At 44.4% G+C, this 23,044-nt stretch overlaps 1 protein-coding gene across 1 annotated transcript in view; it reads left to right on the forward strand.

The window, feature by feature from the left end:
* Window positions 1-412: 412 nt before the first annotated feature.
* Window positions 413-23,044, forward strand: part of MYLK (myosin light chain kinase) — a 189,347-nt gene continuing 166,715 nt past the window's right edge. Inside the window, 2 exon segments of the mRNA XM_033211001.1 lie at window positions 413-602; window positions 6,566-6,733. Of these exon segments, the coding sequence (XP_033066892.1) occupies window positions 6,569-6,733 (165 nt within the window). The 5' untranslated portion in view covers window positions 413-602; window positions 6,566-6,568.

Consider the following 23,044-nt stretch of genomic DNA (forward strand, 5'->3'; position numbering starts at 1 on the left):
CATCCTGCACTAGGGATCATAAACAAGGCTTCTTCGGCTTAGGGAAGAAAGAGCTGGGTCTCAGGAGGAAATATCTTACGAGCCCTGGGTGGTAATCCCAGGCCAGATGTGCCAAGGGGTTGGAGTGGTGTTCCAGGCCAGATGTGGAATTGGGAGAGTGCCCAGCCCCTCCGAGGGCTCAGTTCTCCGCTTGACAGGGTCCTCCCTTTGCTCCACACTCAGATTAGAATCTGCAGCTCTGAACAAGTAAAAATAAAAACCTGTGAGCTTCCACCCCTGGCTCCCCCAGGACTTCATTGAGAGCCTCTGCAGTGGCAGCCAGAGGTTTCAAAGGTCACCCCAGCTGGGCGGATTAGAACAACAGATCTCCCGGACCGGGTGAAGTTGGCTGCTCAGCGGAAGGCAAGTTGCAACATCTGCGAGCAGAGTCAGAACAAAAGCCCCTTAACTTTTTCGGTCTGGCCCTGGGCTGTGGCGCCCGGCACTCCTTCGCTCTCCATTCTTGGCTGGACCTTGGACAGGAACCTCTGCAGTACGTTGGTGGTGAAGTGTGGCTGCCTCGCATCCTGACTCATGTGAGAGCTGCCGGGGAAGAGGCCGCGGTAAGGTGGGTCCCGTTCACTGGTGTGTGGCCCTGCCCAGGTTTGCTCCGGTAGGTCACAGCAAGTCAGCCTGGCACAGCTGAGGAGCAGCGCACTCCGGAATTAGGAGTGATTAGGGAACTTGTCAGGATTTGAGTGCATTGCAGAGAGGATTAAGGTGGGAGAGTGGAGCTGTCAGTGCCTGGGGCACTTGCACGTGGGTGGTTTTGCTGCCTCTGATGTGTGCCGTTGTTGGAGGTAGGGTTCACGGTAGACTGCGGAGCCTGCTTGGGAGCCCCTCCCTCTAGCGAAGGTATGGTATTTCCAAGATGCCCGGCAAACTGACCAGGTGCTTCAAGACAATGATCACTTAAAATGTGTACACTTTAGGTAGGGAAGGGGACAACTGGTTTCTCTAAACTTGTTCTGTGGTATTTCTTGAGCCTTGCTTTTTTAAACTTATTTTCTGAGTCATTTGCCTCCTAGTTGCAATCTCTTTTTGCTGTAGTCGAAAATGTTCCTTTCTGGGTTCAAGAGACAATTTAAAGTGCTTTTGATCAAATTAAAGTCCAATTAACTCAATGCTGCTTCAAATGTTTAATATATTATGTTACTTGTGAAAGCCTCATTTGGAGGTGGGCTTTGGCCCAAGCATCATGGGGTGAGGGGTAAGGAGGGTAAGGGGGAGTTTCCTGCTCTTGAACCACTGCTCTGTTTTTTCTTCTTACTTCTCTGTGTTTCCCCTTTCATCTGTGTTTAGCTTGTATGAATAAGACCCCCTAGCTGGGTGTGTTTGATTCTAGCCACTGAACATTGCTCTGCCATTAAAGAAATTATTGCAGAAATCACCCAACCTCTCTGGTTTTCTTGATTGGAATATAGTCAACAGGCTCGACAAGGGATTAGAGAGGAACAATATTTGGTCTAATTTAGTTTATTATTATTATTTTTTTTGTGACAGAGCATTCCACATGTGTCAGTAACCATTAATTGTGTGGCAGGGATCTGTTTATGCTGAGGATGGCAGTGGGTGGGGCGATGGGCTGAGGGTGAGCAGAGCTGTTTGGTGTGGCTGGGCTCTGGTCCTGCCCACACAATAGTTGAGTAACTCTCCCCCACAAAACCGCCTTGCAAGGGACTAGATGTTCCCTTGCTGTATTGATTTGCCTGTTCCTTTTCTAACCTGAAACCAGACCTCTCCTAGGGCTGAATGACTCCTGTCTAATGTGCTCTTGAGACCAAGCAGGTGCCTTTTGATAGAACATCTGGGGCCTTCAGGAGATTTCCATGGGTTTAGATCAAGAGGACTTGCACAGAGGGTCCTGAGCCACTCCTACCTTCCAGGAGGATCTCACCACTCCTAGCTTCCAGCTCCCCTGAAAGCAAAGGTAGAGAAGTGTCTTGTGTCTTCAAAGCCAGGCCTGACAGCAGAAGAGGGAGGCATGTCCTCTGCTCCTCTTCCTCTGTACAACTCCCAAGCCTCTGCCTATTGCATTTCTCATTACTGGGGATGACAAGAAATGCCTCATTTTGAGATGTGGGGCCTCGAAGAAGCCAGCAGATTTTGACTTTGTAATCAGACCTTGGTTTGGTTTTCACTTTTTAGCTGTGTGACCTTAGACAAGAGTAGTTGGCCTTCTGAGCCTCCGTGTCTTCATTGTGAAGGGGTGATCATTAGAACTGCTCTTTCTGATTGAGATGGGTGTCCAGCATGATGTCAGCACATACACCTTGCTCATTAAATGATGCTGCTAGTACAGACACAAAGGTGCTGCAGGAAGCTGCTCATGGGCCTCAGGCCCTCCTCCCCACCTTCCCAGGGAATTCTGCCGTCTGCCTCCTGCTGCTGTTTTCCGGTCACCCCACTCAGATACCCTTGCCTGAAGATAATTGGGGCTTCTTGCTGTCCTTGGTGAAAGGGTCTAGATCTATATTCAGGGTGGAGAGATGGGCATCCCTTTGGGAACTGGATGATAATGATGTTGACAGTCACTGCTATTGAATGCCTTTTGTGCTATATTATGGGTGTTATATACACTCTCATTCAAGCCTTCCCTTCAACTTTATGAGGCTGATATGATCATTCCATTTGACAGAGAAAGAGATGGAAGCCAAGAGAGTTGGAGCGCCTTGCCCAGCCCACAACTTTAAAGTGGCCGTGCCCCCGGGTTTGTGGCAGGGTCACAAAAGTCTGATCCTCATGATATCTGTCCCCACCTCTACCCCAAGTCTCTACCTGGTCCTGGCTGCACAGTGTATCTGTCACTTCACCTCTGTGGCAAAGGAGGAGGGCACAGGGAGCAGGGTTCCTACTGGGGTGCAGTCCTGGGTAGCTATGTGGGATATCAGAGGCCCGTTCCTTCCCCAGTCCCGTGTTTCTACGGTCGCCACACAAACACACAACACACATGCCCCACGCATGTAATTGTTTGCTGCTGTATACCAAGTCTGTAGCTTGGCACATGGTAGGTATTTAATAAATATATTTTAATTGAGTGAATGAATATATCTTGATGCTTGCCATTAAAATTATAGTATGACTGCTTTTAAATGGTTCTACAAACATACACTATATGCTATAAATGCTATAAATATGGCAAAATGTTCATTGTTAAATCTAGGTGATAGGCATTGTGGGTGCTCATTTTATCATTCATTCTACTGTTCTGCGTGTTTGACATTTTCCGTAATTTTTTTTAATTTAAAATTTCTATATCATCAAATTCATATCATTATTTTCCCTGTAAATGTGTATCCATAAAACCATCTGGTATTCCACTGTATTTGACCAGTTCTCACTGTTGGATTTTTAAAAATAAGGTCTAGCTTCTGTCGTAAATAATGCAAATAGTGTTCTTATAAATAAATTTTGGGCTGTATCTCTGATTCTTTCCCAATAATTTATTTCTAAATGTAGGATGATTGGGAAAAGATATGGATGTATTTTTAAGAGTCTTTGTACCGAATTGCTTTCCAGAAAGACTACACCAGTTTTTATTCCTCACAGAGGGTGTGGGCATGTCCAGCTCTCCATGGTCTCACCAGCAGCATATGTTATGTTTCTTTTTAAATGTCATTTAAATGAAATGTTTTGGTTCATTTTTAAAAAGTGACAGCTCATTCTTAATTTGCACTCTTGGATTATCGTTGGAGCCAAGCAGTGTTCAGTGGTACATCTGCTGTGCACTGTTCAGGTCATATCATCCACCCGTTGATCTGTTGGGCTGCTTTCTTCTGATATGTAAAGACTTTTGTTTGGTGCAAACATTTTATTCCAGGTTATCACCCATCTTTTAATGTTGTTGATAGTATTACAGAGTATTTTAATTTTATATATATGTGGTAGCGGCTCTCAGCTTTTCCCCTTGTTATCTCAACTTTGACTTTTCCTTTCCCACCAGCCCATTTGGCTGCTTACAGGAGGCAAGAGGGCCCAGTGGTTAAGAATAGCGGCTCTGGCACCAGGTGCTCGGGTTCAAATGCCTGGTCTACCCCCTAATAAAAGCATGAACTTGGACAAATTTCTCAATCTCACTGTGCCTCGGGTGTCTAATCCATAAAATGGGGATACCAAGATTTGCTGTCTCATAGTGTTGTAAGGAGCAAATTAGCTATTTATTATTTATAAAGGGCTTGGAAGAGTACTCCACGTCTAGTAAGTGCTACACTAGTGTTTGCTTTTATTGTCACCTACTGCAGGGAACCTGTGAGTCTTATCATTTGGAAAGGAATTTTGTTTGCAAAGCTAATATCTTATCAGTGAAAGAGAAAGCTGGGTTTATCAAGCATGGGATGTGCCCTATTACAAACGAGCCTAGTCCCTTTGCTACTTTCACTTGAACTTCACAAGAGATATCCCCATTTTATTTTTGTTAGAGATTATTAAATTTAAACAAACTAATTACATGCCCCAGAAAGCATTGTTCATTTGTGTCAGCTTACCTGACTCACAGCATAGGACTTAAGTGTGTGACCAGACAGCCAAAGAAAATGAACAGAAAAGCAAATCTAGGAATATGGCTTTTCTTCAGTTCAGCAGATGTGTGTCCCACATCTGGGCCAGTCACCAGGGATTTTGTGGTAAGAAATGATGGTCAGCCTGGAGTTGTCCCCACCTGCACTTAGAACCTGGGACAGGGACGCTTAGGATGTATTCCAGGTGGTGGCAGTGGTTGTCCAATGGCCTTGGCTGGAGTCCGACCACCTAGCTTCTCTCAACTGCAACGTTTTCCCGGCCTGGTTCTTCAGATTTTTTTATGGATTTTGGAAATTCCCCCTGAAACTCCACCATCTTTCCAACAAATCTCTTCTCTGTTTATAAGCGCCAGAGTTAGCTTCTGTTGCTTGCAATCAAGAACTCAGATATGTATTTATAATAATTCCACTTTAGGAATCATTCCTAAGGAAATCTGTAGGAACTCAGGCATAGATTTCAGCACACATAGGCTCATCACCAGGCATCATAAAAGATTTAGAAACTATCCAAATGGCCAGCAGTAGGGAGATAGTTATGTAAGTCATACAGCAATATGATGGGTATTTGAAAATCAAATTTCTTAAAAGCAACTTTCCCCTTATTTTAAGAAAAGTTGTAGGGAAAAAAATAGAAAACATCTATGTACATGGTATGCTTTCAGCAATGTAAGATATGTGTTTTTCTATATTGATAAAAACAAAATTGGAGGGAAATGCATCACCATTCTATATAATAGAATTATGGATCTTTTCATTTAAAAAAAACTTTTATTTTAGGTTCATATTTTCACATTTTAAAAGAACTCTGGAGCCTGATAAATCTGGGTTTAACTTCCACTTCTGCCACTCAATAGCTGTGTAACAGCCAAGTTTTTCCACCTGTCTGAGCTCAGCTTCTTTATGTGCAAAATGATGACTATACATACTTCATGGGGTTGTTCTGAGGATTAAAACAAATGAGATAATGTATCAAGTGCTTGATATGGTGCCTGGAACAGAATGTATTCTCAATAAATGATAACTTATTATTTTTACATATTGGTAATTTTCAAGTTTTATGATGAAATGTATTTAAAATGAGAATAGAAATGTATTTAAAATTGAGAATAATTAAATATCACAAAAGAGTTGACCATCGCTCTAATGGGTAGTCATCTGTTACTTCTCACGTCAACCCCTTGTTCTGCTACCCTTGCCAGCCCCAGTCACATCTTATCTAGTCCCCAGTAGGCCCTGGACCAGGAGTCAGGGCTTAAGGTATTCTTGCCAGTGATACCATCATTTTGCTCTGTCTCCTGGGGCAAGTGACTTACCCTCTCTGGGCTTCAGTTATAAACAGAGGCATTAGCCTGGATAATCTGAAAACACACTGCTTCTCTGATGATCTGTGATCTCAAAGCCTTGTTCACCATCTGCTCCTCAGAGGTGGGATGTCCCCCCTTGCCTGCCTCCTTCCCTTCATTCAACCAAGACTCTCCCCTTACCCAAGGTCCTTGCCATATTAACCCAAAACTGCCTTCCTCTCCTGGAGTATGGATCCCATTTTTCTATAACCTGCAAGCTCTTGCAGTTCAGGCTAAAGCAGTTTCTACTTTCTACCAGAAGTGCTTAATGTAGATGTTGGTCCTGAAGAGTTAGTGACTATTAAGTACAGATTATAGATACCTATTACAAGAACTGTTTCTCCATTCTTGTCCCCAGCTTCCCGTTTCCTAGAAGAAAGGGACAGTGAAAAGATGGGAAGTTCCCCACAGGGTTTTGAGGAGGCAGGGCATCGCCCTGGGAACCGGAGCGTTTGTCTGGGATGGGCTGTGCCTTGTCCTGGCACTTTGTGTATAAAAGACAGAGGCTCTCATCTTCAGAGAGGAACTGTGGGTGGACACTGACCTAACTGGGGATCTGCTCCATGTAAAAGCCACACCTCCAGGCTGGACACACCTGATGCCTGAAGGGAAGACAGGGCTGTGCTTTTTCTGATCTGACCTGGTCCTCTTCCTTCCTTTTTGCAGACCATGGGGGATGTGAAACTGGTTGCCTCGTCACACATTTCCAAAACCTCCCTCAGCGTGGATCCCTCAAGAGTTGGCTCCATGCCCCTGACAGAGGCCCCTGCTTTCATTTTGCCCCCTCGGAATCTCTGCATCAAAGAAGGAGCCACCGCCAAGTTTGAAGGGCGGGTAAGAAGTGTGGCTGGATGGGGAGACTGTGGGGAAGGATGGGCAGGGGCCACTGCTCCTTGTCAAGCCTTCTCCTGGGCCGGCTGGATCTAATAGAAGGCTCAATTTTCTTTTGGACCTTCATGTAAAATGAACCTGTGCCACTTTTCTCTCTTTCTTTTGTTTGTGGTGGGTTTTGATCTGTGCTGGAGAACTTGGGGGTAGGGAGGACGCTGCAAGTTGACCATCCTGTGATGCTTTGCTGTTAATGTAGGTTGTGTTCTGGGTACATGCTATGTAATTACAGGAAAAGAAGACATGGTCCAGTGGCAGGAAGAATACAGCTTGGGCTTATATATGTCCTCAAATCTGGACAATTGAGAATTGACTGTAATTTTTCTCTTACTTTATCCCTGGAAGGAGTGTTTAGTTAGCCGACCTTCTTGTACATCCACTTGGTATACGCAGAGCAGTGATAGGACCTCTCATTTCACTTCTGTCACCTGTCGTAAATGAATACTGGTCACTTGCCCTTACTGGGACTCCACTTCTTCTTCTGCAAACAAGCATGATCATTCCTTGTCTACCTTGTACTCAAAGGAGGAGAGAACACTGAAGAATTGCTGCGCTATGGCTCAGCAGTCTAAGAGGGAGCTCCTGAAAGCTTGTAGAAGGAGGGGATCAGGCTGATGATTCTTTCTGAATGATGCCAGACCATACCTTTGTGTAAGTGGTGGGTCTGGCTACGTGGTTGTCTGGAGAGTTTGCAGGAGTTGCTGCCTTGAAAGTGGCCTGGGGCTGTACTGAATTGCATGCTGTGCACGGACCTGTGTAATCAAGACTATTTGCTAATGATTCTGACCTACTAGTCCTTTCATATCTTTTACCAGAAGAAGATTGTTGGGGATATTAGTGATGTTCCTGGGGAGTCTGTTTCTCTCTGGGCACTACCAGGATGAGGGCTGTCTTCTGTTGCCCTGACTCTGGTCCCCTCTGTCCTCTTATCCTCAAAGCTAACAGGAAAGAAGCAACAGGAAGAATCTCTGGGGGCTCATAAATGGTTTAGATGACCATAAAAAGGAATGAAATGCTGACTCATGCTATAACATGGATGAACCTTGACACATTATGCTAAGTGAAAGAAGCCAGACACAAAAAGCCACTGATTGATTATAGGATTCCATTTATATGAAATGTCCAGAATAGGAGTATCTATAGAGACAGAAAGTAGAAAGGTGGTCACCAGGGGCTGGAGGGAAGAGGGATGGGGAGTGACTGCTGATAGGTACAGGATTTATTTGGGGCTGATGAAAATGTTCTGAAGTTAGTAGTGGTGGTTACAACTTTTCAATGTGCAGTACTTACAAAATACTGAATTATACACTTAGAAAATTAAAAAGTAAAAAACATTTGAGAAATGGCTCAGACAGCAAAATGGATCTTAACTGCACACCCACCCTCCTGCCATACTGCTTGTGAGACATAAACTCCTTCCTCAATTCAAACAAACGTGGAGAGGAAAAGATGGTAGCAACCATGTCATGTGATGATGCCTTTGCTTCCTTTGCCGACTGTGGCGTCACTGAAAGAACTATGCCTTGAGTGACTTGGTTTGGAACTTCCATCGTCTGAGCATCGGCCAGGAGCCAACACATTGGAGTTCTTGGTTGCTCAGTGTCCTCTTGTTGGCAAGTCATACCTTCTATGTGGCTAAGGTTTTCTTCTCTGAGAAAAGACAACTGGCTATTTCTGTATTTCTGGCCCACAGGGGTGGAAGAAGAAAAGTTGATAGACAGTAAAAGTACTTCATAAAGTTAGAAACTATACTTTGATAAGACAGTATTTTTCTTAAGGAGTTAAAATTTACATAACATAAATCTAACCATTTTAACGTGAACAATTTAGAGTCATTTAATTCAGTGTTGACTGCAGTATTCTTAAAATGTAGCTTTCTCTATGTGAAAATTTTATTTTTCTTATATGTATGAAATAGTTGACTTTGTATGTTACATATGGACTATATGTCAAAATGCCTGTGTTCCTCATGAGTCAGACTGCAGTGCTACTTGACCATTTGCCACCTGACTTGAATTAACCCAGAACAATGCCTTGGCAGCACACTGGTGTATACAGAAGAAAGACTATTCCAGAGAGACATCGAAAGCATCTGGCTGTCTTGCAGAGACAAACGCAGAGGGAGAGACTGTAGAAGAAAATGCCCTGGAAGCTAGCATGCTGCAAGTGTGTGTTGTTAGTGCAGGAAAGAACACAAAGAGACTTTTGCATCAGGGAAGGGCCGCACATCACATGATCCCAGAAGAAGACAGCTGGTTGTTTTGATATAAAGATGAAGTTAAACAGGGGGTGTTTCTGACCTGGTGACCTCAGAGAAGTGAAGAGTTAGGTGGTGTTAGCCTGAGGTGGCATGGGTTTTGAGCAAGAGTTGCTGGTTATAATAAGCTCCAAACGCTCAAAACTCGCAGTTCCCTATTGGGCATAGTCAGTGGTGATCTGCCTTCAATGCGTGTCAGCCTTCACTGTTGGGGCCACTTGACCTTGCCTGAAGCCGACCCCTCCCTCCAGGTCCTGGGACACACCCCTCCCTCCAGGTCCTGTTCTAGGTGCTCAGTCATCACAGAACCAGTCCTGGTATCACTCTCAGGATGGCCTCAGGATCACATTTCTCTGGTAACTGAGCTCTTGCAGAACCTCTTATGAGTGACTAACGTAAAAAGTATGCCTTCAAGCAACTTCTGGGGCCCAGGCTGGTCCCCGTCACAGCTGACAGGAATCTTCTTCCCGGCCTCTGTTCACAGCACCTCTGCCTGCTTTCCTCCGTGAAGTTGCCCCCACAGTGGAGGCAGTGGAGGGTCCTAGGACTTCCCAGCTTCTTCTGAAAGAGGTTCAGGGACCCTCCTATCACTGAGAAACACAGTGGAGACCACAGATGTGACAAAGTTCTAAAGATTTGTTTCCTACTGCCATCGGAGCTGCCAATCAGAAGTTCTTCAAATGCGTGCTTTTGGTTTTTATTCTCGTAAGACGTTAAAAGCTATTGCCTACTCTGCCCCATTTCCTTTTTATGCCTACTTTTAGACAAAGGACTTAATGAACCACTTCCTTCAATAAAGCTCCTCTTTCTATCTAGAGACTTGGGTGACATTAAGATGGGACAATCGGCACCCCCTTGTGGTTCAAGCCTCTTTCCAAGGAGCTCCAAACTATGCGATGCTCATCTCTGTGGGCTCAGTCCCTCAAAGCCGTTAGGGCTTTTCCACCTTGTGGGAGATACATTGGGTAGCCAACACATAAGCCATGACCAGGCCCCTTTGCCTTTGCCCTGTTCCATGATGGGGTCCACTGTAGAGGCTTCCTTTGCAGCTAAGGGTAGCCCAGTGACACATTTGGGCTGAAGTCAGGGAGCTTCTGGGAAAGCCCCAGACTTCTGATTAAAGGAAGATAAAAAGACATTACTGGTGCTCTCATATTCCACCCTTCCCTTGCTTCCTGCTTTGAATACAGGTGTAATACCTGGTGCTTGGGCAGCCAGATTAAAACCATGAGGCAACAAGCCTGCACACTAAGGATTGGTTGGGGGCAGGGGGACAGCAGTGGAGGGAGTGAAAAGAACCAGCAGCTAAGAGATACAAATCCTAAAGCTCAAAGGCTGTCCCAGATACGATCTTTGCAGTGATTCACACAGGAAATGTTACAGAAAGTATTCCTAACTGATAAATAGCTCATGAGATGCATGTGGAGATAGTGTCTCCTTAAATGAAGGGAATGAATAGGAGGAAGACATTGCACAGGGATAGGGGTTCCTTATTCTGGGTTGATTGTGGTCCTGCAGTGAAATCATTCTAGAGAATTCATTCACTCCCTGGCTGTGGCCATCAGACTTTAACCAACAGGGCCTAGGATTTATAAGAGGAAGTCAACAACTACTATTTGATTAGTGTCTACTGATTAGACCTAAGTCCCTTCCCTCCTCTCCCCTCTATTCCCCTCTCCTTCCCATCCCTTCGCTTCCATTCCTTCTTCTTCTTCTTCTTTTTTTTTTTTTTTTAGCTTTGCCAGCCCAAAGCTTGAGGAGACTATATTTTCAGGAATTCATGAAACTTGATCTCATTTCCACCTTTAGACCCAGACAACCAGATCCCCTTTCCCATGCCCACAACCTAGAAGCCCCTGTTCCTTTATCCAGCTGTTCTCTCTCCACAGAGCAGCAGAGCAGGAGACCTGTCTGCCCAAGGGATATGCCCACTGGAGCCAAACCGTCCCCATGTGCTGAGTACCCAGGACCCAGGAATTTTTTTACCAAATGGCCCTGAGCACACTTTTTACAGCTGTGTAGGCCTCCTCCCATGAGAAGATGTTGCTAGGCCTGGGGGGTGGGGTCAAAGGGCAGCTGTTTGCTTGGGAGGACAGTAAGGTAGATGAAAATTCAGACGTGGGCTCTGTGTTCTGCTCACGTGCCTAGTAGAACAGGATGTAAGTAGGGTGGAAGGAGAAGTGCACAGGACTGCGCGACTGTCTGTTGTTCATTGCTGGGTCTCAGGAGTGGCTGGGGGCTTCCATGTACAGACAGCCAGGGCTCCACAAATGCCAGGGGCTGGTAGAAACAACCCTAGCTGCTCTGTTGCCCATGCTGGTAGCTGAAGTGTTGATGGTCTGCTTTCCCCACCACAGAGTCAAGTATGAAAAGAGAGCAATGGTGGGAAAAATCATGAAACTACTGGAGATTTCTTCCCTTCTACCCTGGAATTTATTCTTATCAGAAAAAAAGCAAACATGGTGACAAGCCCTGGCTGTGCTATGACTCGGATAAGCTGATCCTTTAGTGTCTCTTGAGAAGTACAGCCCAAACGAGGTTTCAGCTCACACTCCTGGCCTTAGCGTTCGCTGAAGTGGGCTTTGTGATAAAAAGCGAGCCCTGGCCCTGTCAAGGCGTGTTTCTGTCTAAGCTGTGGAGGGTGGAGGAAGGGAACATGAGAATACTGAACCATGGAAGCATGAATAATTAAATTCCTCAGTTTACACTTTAAACAGTGGTAGTATCCGTCTCCCAATAACTTTCAACTCAGTTCACTTCCAACTCAGAAGCAGTTAGCCACCATGTTTAGCTCTTTGAGAAATTTGAAAGAAATGTCTGGTGTGCTTTCTGTCCTCAGGAGTCTTAATGATGTGGTTCTGGAGAAGAATGCACATATAGAACAGCAAGATATGACAGTGTTTAATTAGGTGCTTGAATTTCTTCAAGAAATAGTTTGTACTGTAGGAATTGAGAGATTAAGATGAGGATGGGAGTGACTTGAAGACTGGTTTCTTGCTCTGATTTCTGCCCTTCCAGTTCGTCCTTCCTTCTGCTACTTAAGTGATCTTCCTGCCACGTAGATCTGATGGTGCCACCTCCTGCTTTATACGCTGGAACCTTGGATGGCTCCCCTTGCATGAAATTCTGCAGCACTGCTTAAAAGGCCTTTGAGAAACAAGACCAGCTCCCTCACTCTCCAGTCTTGTCTCCTTTCCCTCCCTTCTTCCATCTGATGTATTTTGGTGATGGTCCTGCTCCCCTGGCCCACACAGGCACAGTACAAATCCTTTGCTTTGGCACCACCTTTGTGAAGAAAGGGTAAACAAGAAGCACATTTTATCTTCCTATTGGTTTGGGGTTAGGAACAGGGCAGATATGATAGAAAGGGGACTAACATATTTGTAAATGCTTATTGGTACCAGGCTTGCTATCCTAATCATTTTATCCTCCTGGCAAGGTAGTTTTTATCCTGATTTTTTATAGGATAAGAACCTGGGGGATCCAAGGGATTATAACATTTACACCTGTAAGTGATGGAGCCAGTTTTAATGGACCTAAGTCTCATGTTCCTCCTGCCCATGACATTGCCCTTTCACATGTCTCATCTGGTTCCTTGAACGCAATGACCGTTTCTTATCCATCTTTGAATAAGATGAATGCCTGCCATATGATGATTGCTCAAGCAGTGTTTGGTGTCCCTGAGGAGAACCATGGCGGTGAAGTGTCTAAGACTCCTGGTGTCTTGCCAGTCAAGCCCATAAGGATTTGGTCCCTCACTTCTTCTAGAGTCCTGTATCTCTGTTACCCCATCAGCACTCCCTGCCTGGCTTCAGAGCCCTCACTCTGTACCAGCCACATCCCTATGCACCTGCTCCCTGCTCCTCCACAGGCTGTGTCTATATCAAGAATGCCCTTCCTTCTCCTTTCCATCCTGCCCAGCCTCAGGATCTGATTTAAATTTTACCTCCTTCAGGCTACTTTCATTATGCTTCCTTTTAAAGCATTTCATTAGAGTACAGAACAGCCATGGTTATAGGATGTGGACAGTTCACAATAATCATATAAGATCATTCTTGATCAATAGTCACAGGAAAGAGTTGACTACTTTGGCCTTTTAAAAAGGTATTTTTCACTAATACACTCTGTGCCTATAACTTTGTTACAAAGAAAAACATTATTTAAATGCTAAACTATTTTTAAAACAAAAATTCAGACAAAGTTTAGTTATTTGCCTTAGCCCTTATTTCTCCTCTCCATAGGTAGCCACCATTAATCATGTTGAGTATCCTTTCAGAAATGATCTATACAAATATGAGCATATATCTGGATAGCCTTGTATATACACAAATGGGCCATGTTTGCATAAAAACCTGTAATTTGCTCTTTTTATTTTTTTGTGAGTTCATTGTAGGAGATATTTATTTATGGGGTACATGAGATATTTTGATACAGGCATGCAATGTGAAATAAACACATTGTGGAGAATGGGGTATCCATCCCCTCAAGCATTTAGCCTTTGAGTTACAGACAATTCAGTTACACTCTTTATTTTAAAAAATACAATTATTATTGACTATAGCACCCTGTTGTGCTATAAAATAGTAGGTCTTATTCTTTCTATATTTTTTGTACCCATTAGCCATCTCCACCTCCTCCCCCACCCTCACCCTCCCACTACCCTTCTCAGCCTCTGGTAACCATCTGCAACTTGCTCTTTTTACTGAATATCTTTCGATGTTTTTGTTTTCACACTAGCACACAGATCCACCTCACAGCTCTAATCCTGAACTTTCTAACCCTCAATTGTTCCCTTCTCTGAATTCCTATAATACCATATATATATATGACTCATATTTACTCTTTATCAATTTTTGTTTTTGAGACAGAGTCTCACTCTGTTGCCCCAAGCTGAAGTGCAATGACACAATCTCAGTTCACTGCAACCTCTGCCTCCTGAGGTGGAGGTTCAAGCAATTCTCCTGCCTCAGCCTCCCGAGGAGCTGGGACTACAGGCATGTGCTACTACACCTGGCTAATTTTTGTATTTTTAGTAGAGACAGGGTTTCACCATGTTGGCCAGGCTAGTCTCGAACTCCTGACCTCGGGTGATCCGCCCACCTCAGCCTCCCAAAGTGCTGGGATTACAGGCGTGAGCCACCATGCCCAGCCTACTCTATCAATTTTTTAATCAATTTATAATTTGATCCATTATTGTTTATCTTTTGCTCCTTCAATGAGAGTGAGCTGTTCAAGGTATAGGATTGCATTGTCCAATAGGATATCTACCCTCTAGTCACATGTGGCTTCTTAAATTTAAATTAAGATTAATTTAAATTAAATTAAATTTAAAATTCAGTTCCTCAGCCACATCGGCCATATTTTGAGTGCTCAATAGTCACATGGGGCTAATGGCTACCATGTTGGACAGCACAGATTCTTGAACATTTCCATAATCATAGAATGTCCTTTCGGACAAGGCTGATCGAGAGCATATGTTCATACATAATTCCACTTCCCATACTGTATATCACCAACCCACAGCTGGAAGATATACTGAAAATAGTTGTTCCATTCATAATAAAATGAAGACATTACATTCTTGAGAATGAAGTGAATTCTCAAGATTCATTCAAAGAAAAATATGATCTGTGATGAGAGAATCTATGTCCTTCATCTTCATTGTAGAATGCTAACCTTGATATCCCAGCAAGCTTGAATGTGTTCCTAAATTTTCCACAGTTGTCTATTCCATGTGGCTGGTAGTCCAGGTGTCACAGAGTTCCCAAAGTACTCAAAGGGAAAGCAGAAGAATGAGAAGTGGGCCGGGCGCGGTGGCTCAAGCCTGTAATCCCAGCACTTCGGGAGGCCGAGACGGGCGGATCACGAGGTCAGGAGATCGAGACCATCCTGGGGAACACGGTGAAACCCCGTCTCTACTAAAAATACAAAAAAAAAAAACTAGCCGGGCGAGGTGGCGGGCACCTGTAGTCCCAGCTACTCGGGAGGCTGAGGCAGGAGAATGGCGGGAACCCGGGAGGCAGAGCTTGCAGTGAGCTGAGATCCGGCCACTGCACTCCAGACTGGGCAACAGAGCGAGACTCCGTCTCAAAAAAAAAAAAAAGAATGAGAAGTGGCAGGGCAAGTATTACTGAAAGGTTACCATAGTCAATAGCTGGTGGTCACTTCGGGTTCAAAATGGTGGACTGAACAGACGTATTAACTTCCTTTCCTGACAAATATGACATCGAAATAAACATGAAGAGGTCCAAAGAGAATGCGTTCATAGCTGCGCTAAAAACACGAGAGGGACATTAGTGGATGAGAGATTTTCTTGGGATTGCATTGAAGGACGTATCAGCTCTGCCTGCAGAACAGTTAAGGGTGAGGCTTCAGCCATATATTTGAGATGAAAGGATTTGGAGATTAGGAGTGGATGTAGGGCAGAAGTCGGGGTGATTAAAGGAAAGCCTATTTACTAAACATGTATATGGAGAGAAGTGAAGCTCCTGCTGTAGGTGTTAGTTTTTAAGAAGGCAGGATGGAAGCGTGTTGGATGTGCCATCATCTATCCATTTGCTCCATGACAAGCCTGTGACCATGACCAAGTCCTCTCTGTGAAGCCTGCTAATAGACATTCCCCATGTGGGGCCTGCAGTCTGCCCGCTCATTCAGGGAGACAGGACTACTTCCAAGAGATAGAAAACCTGCAGAAGCTACCTATATTTGGAAACTAGTTCTTCGGTCACTGATGGTGAACAGTTAATTCATGGACACCAGATATCTGAAAACAACATTTATACAATATAATATTGCTATCAAGAAAATTGTTGTTTTTAAAAAATCAATCCATAGACAAAACCCAAAAGTGTTCAGTATAGTTACAGAACAGAAAGTGAATCCTGTAAGTTTTGGCAAGCCAAAAGTAGTGGGATGGTGAATGGTAAGGTAGAGACAGAAAAACAGAGGAAGAGAAAAATATAGTGACACTAATGTCTCCATCTTACACAGTGGGAAGTAAAGAGATTCCATCTAAAATGGATGGGTCAAATAACAGGTTTAAGTATGTGACTTAAAACCATAATGACAGAGGTAAAAAAAAAAAAAAAAAGTCAACTCATGGGCCATATTTGGCACACAGGTCTTTTGTGTTGTGTTCTCAAAAAGTTTGAGCAAAGATTTGCAAATGGAAAATGTACACATATGATTTGTGTATAAGTGGCTTTTCTTTACAAATGAGACCTGGCAAGGTTTCCACATGGCCACACTGGCCCAGAGGGTGCCATCACTGTGTCTAGGCATTCGTTTCCAGGACCAGTGCCTGTTGCCAGTGAGCACTTAGCTTTTCTCCTAGCCAAGTCTATGTTCATAATGGGAAAGCAGGAAATGGACAGGAAGGGCCTCGTGACATTTCTTGTCCCAGCCCACATTCCCTGCATGTGTTTCCTGTCCAGCCTCTGTAGGCATTGGAGTTAGTGATTATGCTATAAATGTCCAGCAAAAGATCTAAAAACCAAGTAAAGGCCAGTAAGAGGGAAGCACCGTAAGCCAGAGAAATTTCTCATCACTCCTGTGGGACTCCAGTAAGTGCTGTCTAAATTCTTAAATCAAGAAATAGACACAGAGCAAAATAAAAATAATTAAAAGAAAAATAGATTATTTCAAGGGTTATAGCTGAGAAGTACTACTATTGCAGGGAGGGGAAAGAGTAAAAAGGAAAGAGACCTTTAGCCATTTTCTACCCTCAACTTTCACCTTTTACTTTATACACATTCTTATTGCTTGAATTTTTTGTAAACAGTAGACAGGAATTACTTCTGTATATATTTTAAAAGCTCAATAAAAATGCCTGCAAGAAGATTCAGTACAGCTATCTGAGTTCAATGTCCAGATTCTATTTGACAGTTTGTCAAAGATGAATACACAGTTTACAGTGAAAGAAGTGTAGACAAAGTCTGGGCATGGAAAATATATAACACTGCATTAAAAAAATTACACAACTCTGCTGGCATTTAAACAAATGGAAATCAAAATACCTTAAAAGTATTTATGCACCTAAAAAACTAGCAAAATAAGGTACCAAGAGCCCACTGCTGGGGCTGTGAGGAAACAGGTGAGGCTTTCCTTTGTTGGAAGTACTGATTATTGGTTCATCCTCCTTGGGGCTTAGATTGGCAGAATGTTACAAGGGCAATAAAACCGTTGATGTGCCTTGCCAAGAATTCTGCTTTTGACACTATAACTTAACTCTTAAAGGAGAAGAAAAAATGTAGTTGCTACAAAGATGTCCAAAGCACTGTTTTTAATAACAAAAAAGGAACTAGTTTGTACTCACAAGGAGATAGATTTTTTTTTGAGGCGGAGTCTCGCTCTGTTGCCCAGTCTGGAGTGCAGTGGCCGGATCTCAGCTCACTGCAAGCTCCGCCTCCCGGGTTTACGCCATTCTCCTGCCTCAGCCTCCCGAGTAGCTGGGACTACAGGCGCCCGCCATCTCGCCCGGCTAGTTTTTTTTGTATTTTTAGTAGAGACGGGGTTTCACCGTGTTAGCCAGGAAGGTCTCAATCTCCTGACCTCGTGATCCGCCCGTCTCGGCCTCCCAAAGTGCTGGGATTACAGGCTTGAGCCACCGCGCCCGGCCGGAGATAGATTATTATACAAACACACCAATATGGCAGATATTACATAATCACCTATTTGTCATTGTGGTAGCTATATCCATACATGAAAATGCGTGTGAATAACAAAGGAAGAAAAGTAGAACAAACACTGGGCACACTCTCATCACAACCATAGAAAATCCACCAATGTGTTCACTACCTAAAATTAGAAGAGGATTTGGAACTGTATGAATAGAATTATTTTTTGTTCTTTAAGTGTCTGTGTTTTTAAAATTTCTCAGTGACGGTTTACTTATTAGGGAAGAGATGGCTGGTGCTATCTAGATATGTCTGTCTCTCTACTAATAAGGCCTTTAGGCTCCTATTGTTTTAACGTGTTTCCAATTATCTCCACTGTCTGCCTTGAAATGGAAACAAAGCTGAGTGGCAAAATGACCAATGAGAGATAAAGAGACCAGCTTGGGGTTTTCTTCCTCTTAACTGTATACTCAAAGTGGCCTAGGGGATCTACACAGGCATGAGCAATAGCACTGAGGTCTGGTTCATTTGTTCACATAGATACAATTTCTGCAGAGCTCAGGATGTTCAGATTCCTTCTAATATTTATATTCCTTCCAACTCTAAGTAAAGTTAATAAGTAAGACACTACTTTCATAAATAATGACCAATGTGAGTTGAGCCTCCTCTGTGCTCCAGACTTTGGAGATACAAAGAAAAATAAAACATGATTACTGTCTTCAGTGATCTTGCAACTAATGAATTCTCAATATCGAAACAGAAAATTAAAACTTCCTTCCTCAATGAAGCCTTTTCTAGCTCTTCTACCTCATTGCATTTCTTTCCGTTTCCATATTCCTAGAGGGTTATATTCTGCACTCTACAATTTCGATTTTAATTAGATAACTAACATAGTGTGTTGTGGAAAGAACCCTGGACTGGAGTTCTAGTTCCCACATAGTTGCCTTAAAACTTTCTACAAACCACTAAACCTCCCCGCATCTCACATTCTTTCTTATAAAATCATGATTCAGATGATCCCTAAGACCCTTCAAGATCTGAAATTCTATGATTTGTCTGTTGTAGTGTGTGTTCTGTGTTTTACATGCCTAGTTTTTACAAAACACGCCTCGGTGCCAGCTCCTGGTAGATGCCCAGTAAAAAGAGATTATTCAGTCTGTAGGTTTTCTAAACATTAATCTCTTGTCTCATTAATGTTCAGTTTTTATTTAAGATAGATTTTGAGTGTTTGGATTTGATTCATTCAAGTAATGTTTATCAAGCACTTTACCATGAGCTGTCTACTGTGTTGGCTGTTTGTGGTTTGAGGCGGTGCTTGTGGAGGGCTGGCCATCATTTGTGAGGACTGTGGTGTTGAGATCTACACATCAGGCTGAGAGTTGGACCAAATCATCTTGACCATTGCTCCCATCTTCAACATTTTTTTATTTTATTCAGTGCCTATTTGTATTGAGGTTGGTGTTGGAGTTTTCTTTGTGGTTTGTTCTGATCACGTCTGATTTTTAATAATATGTCATACATTTGTATAGCATTTTACAGAACTCCTTCTAGTTTTGTTAGAGGGTAGAGAGTGCTAGTTACTCCCTCTCCCATTTCTCAGCACTTGGGGAAAGATACACAGAATGAAATGAGGGAAAGTGTGTGCATGGAGGGCCAGTGCCTCTAAGAGCACAACACCCACCCTCCAGGAGAGCTCAAATGAAGGATGAGGCCAGGGCTCTCGTGACCCCCTCAGGATTCCATCTGTTCGGCCACTGGAGGGCAGTTACTGGAGAATTGCTGGCCCAGTGCTCCTAGAGCTCCACCCTCAGCCCCTTCCAGGCTTCATCTACTGTGAGGGTCTTCCTAGCGATTGGCTTGGAGCACTTCATCTCTGGCCAGAAGCCTCCAGTGGTTCTGAGTGCAGACTCCTGGCCTGGCATTTGCCTTTCTCCATGATGTGGGGCTAGTTGCCCATACCAGCACTCTTCCCAGCTGCCAGGCCCCACGATCCCTGAGCAGGTCCCGGGCTTTCCCTCTTGGACTTCCGTCATCCTTTCTAACTGGAGCCCGGACCCCTAATCTATCACAGTGCTACCCCACTTCTTCCAAATGTCACCTCTTCCAGGGAGCGCATCCTGCTTCTCCTTGCCAGTTGTGGTCTCTTTCCTGCTGAATCACCCTGGGGCTTTCCTGTACTGTGTATTTTTGGCTTTATGTTCTGGTTATTTAAGTACTCGTCTCTAGAATGTGAGCCTCTAGAAAATCTTTTATTCATCTTTGTGTTCTCTATAGCACCTAGGACAGTGCCCGGCCTGTGGTGGATATTCAGTCAGACCTGGTTAGGTTATGGCTGAGCAGGGATGGATTTAAACACACCGGGGCACGGCAGTCAGCCCCGTGATGCCAAAGTGCTATCATCTACAAACGCGTTTACTGGGCAGCTTGTCGGCCATCATAAGGAGCTGCCTCTCTTAAGACCAACAGTGTGATCTGGAAGGAGGTCTGTTCTGGTGTCATGTGCTTGGGTCTTTGTCTCTAATTCACTCTGTCCTCTGGGCTATAGTTTCCTCATCCTATCAAAATGAGAGAGTCGAACCAGATGACTGTGATGCCCCTTCCTATTCCAACATAACATGATTTCATAAAAATACATTTATTTTTATTTTATTTTATTTTTTGAGACAGAGTCTCACTCTGTTGCACAGGCTGGAGTACAGTGGCGTGATCTCGACTCACTGCAACCTCTGCCTCCCGGGTTCAAGCAATTCTTCTGTCTCAGCCTCCCAAGTAGCTGGAACTACAGGCACGTGCAACCACACCTGGCTAATTTTTGTATTTTTAGTAGAGACGGGATTTCACCATGTTGGTCAGGTTGGTCTCAAACTCCTGACCTCAGGTGATTCACCCGCCTAGGCCGCCCAAAGTGCTGGGATTACAGGCATGAGCCACCGCGCCCAACCATAAAAATAAACTTTAAACAAGATTTTGGAGTAGGGAGTTGGTGGTTTTATGAGCATGCTTACCAGTTGACCCCAGTGCCACGTGACAGGCTGACTTAAGTGACTAGTTTGCAGGTTCGTTCAGTAAATGCTCGTGGTATGCAGGATGTTTGTACTCCTGCAATAAACAGATGACAGAGAAAACCAAGGCACTGTCCCTGCATTCCAAGGTTTGACATCCTCAACTTGCTGAGGCTCTCAATCTGCACTTTGCACACCCATTACATGCACACCAACCTTGAGTGCTGGCACGTTGTGTGGGAATGAGGAAATGTGTTCTGATGCCACACATGGGACCTGACGTCCTCTTCAAATTAATCCCTGTCCCCTGCCTGTGCTGAAGAACTCTGAAATAAAAGTGGGTGGGAGATGGTGATGGTGAAAAGAGACTTGTGTCCTGTAGTGATGGTGAGGATGAGCAATAGACTCGCCTGTTTTTCTGTCATGCGGTGGTACGCTGAGTCCCCGAGCAACTCCTCTAAGAGATGCAGGTCCCTGTCAGCCACTCAGAAAACTCCAGCAGGGATTAGGGCAGGATGAGGTGGGGACAGACAGGGCCTGTTGAGAGCTGAAGTTTAGATGGTGAGCACAGAGTCCCAAGCCTGGGAGGGAGGTTGTCTGTGGAGTGTGAAGAACTTGGCTCAACCCGGCCACCAAATTCTGGGAAGCCTGACAGGGGAGTGAAAAATGAGCCTGGAAGAGTTGGAGCCAGGAAGGCAAGGAAAATCAAATCAAATCTGGATCCTGATTTAAAAGGCATTAGGCCGAGGGGAGCCAGGCACCTGAACATACTTTCCACAGCCTGTCATGCTAGGCCTGCCTCATCCGTGCGCAGCGAGGGGATGTCAGGCCCAGGGAACTGGTTCCCAGGCCACTATCCCCCAGTCAGTCCGCCCAGGCACAGGCACGACCCCATCGAATGCCATACTCTGTTGGGCTGGAGGCCAGGAGAGCTGCTGTGGCTCAGTCCAGAAAGGAGTGAGGAGAGACTGTTTCTGGAGCAGTCTGGCGCCAGTCAGTGCCCCACATGCACAGTGAACACTGCTACGGAATTAATGAATTATCTGAGACAAAGCTCTGTTGTCATAAAGTTAAGTCATCCCCAAACCCACCCCCTACTCTTCATTTTTAGCAGCCAGGACATAGCCATTTGGGGTCTGAAGTGAAATTCTGGACCCTCAGTGCTGAAATCATTCGTGGAGGCACTTTATAGAGAGTGGTTTCTCAAGGTGGGATCCTGCAGAAACCAGTGGGTGCCTGCAGAGTCCCACCCAGACCCGCTGAGGTGAGACCAAGGAATCTGCACTTGAGTACACTGTCCCTTAACAGGTTCTTCTATGAGCCACTCAAGGGACAGCCATTAGTCTCCAGAGATGGAAGTAAAGGTCACACCTGCAGGTTTCAGCTGCCCCTAGGGGAGCACGTGGGAAGTGGCTGGGAGTGGAGGAAGGGGTGACTGGGCTTTTGTATCTTGCCTGATTTTACTTCTGAGGGTGGCAGGTCTGACAATCACAGGCCCTGGGAAGGGGCTCTCTGCTGAGGGACTGCTTGAGCATATTGCTGACTTATAGATTGGTGATTTATTTTATTTTATTTATTTTATTTTATTTTATTCGAGACGGAGTCTCACTCTGTCGCCCAGGCTGGAGTGCAGTGGCAAAATCTTGGCTCACTGCAAGCTCTGCCTCCCGGGTTCTCGCCATTCTCCTGCCTCAGCCTCCAGAGTAGCTGGGACTACAGGCGCCCGCCACCGCGCCCAGCTAATTTTTTCTATTTTGTTTAGTAGAGACGGGAATTGGTGATTCTTATTGTCACCATTATCTCCCCCATTATCACCCTACCAAGGAATCCCCTAGTGAAAATTTAATACCACAGTTATACTTTATACTGTATATGTGTACTGTAGTATATCTGTGGGTATACATAGAAAGAGTAAAACTTTTTGCCCCTTACTCCCGAGAACAAATTGTCCACCCCTCCCCCTACCTTAGGGATGATATTACCGCTTGAGAATGCATCATATAGATTAAATTTTATAATGCTTATAATCTTCTGGAGTAGAAGTGTGGAGTCAGAATAGAGAAGGAAAAATATGGGTAGGAAATAATAAACCTGGGTAAGAATAGCATACAGAAATAAACACTGTACAGTCTTATAGTTGTTAGAGATGGGCTGCAAATGTGACTATTTGTTAGCTTTCTGGAAATCATTTTGTCTTTAAAAAATAAGCCCATTTGCTCAGGACATGCAGTCAAAGGCCTAACTAGTGGGAACTCTAGAGCTTATGTGTGGGTATATACACACATGCCTGTGCGTAAATAAGGGAAGCTGTCTGGATGCTAAAGGTGGTAGGAGATGCTTTTTGGGCAGAAGACTGGAGACCCCTGGCTCTGTCATTGTTCTC

The sequence above is a fragment of the Trachypithecus francoisi genome, unplaced genomic scaffold, assembly GCF_009764315.1.
Source record: "Trachypithecus francoisi isolate TF-2019V2 unplaced genomic scaffold, Tfra_2.0 Lachesis_group0, whole genome shotgun sequence".
NCBI lineage: Eukaryota > Metazoa > Chordata > Mammalia > Primates > Cercopithecidae > Trachypithecus > Trachypithecus francoisi.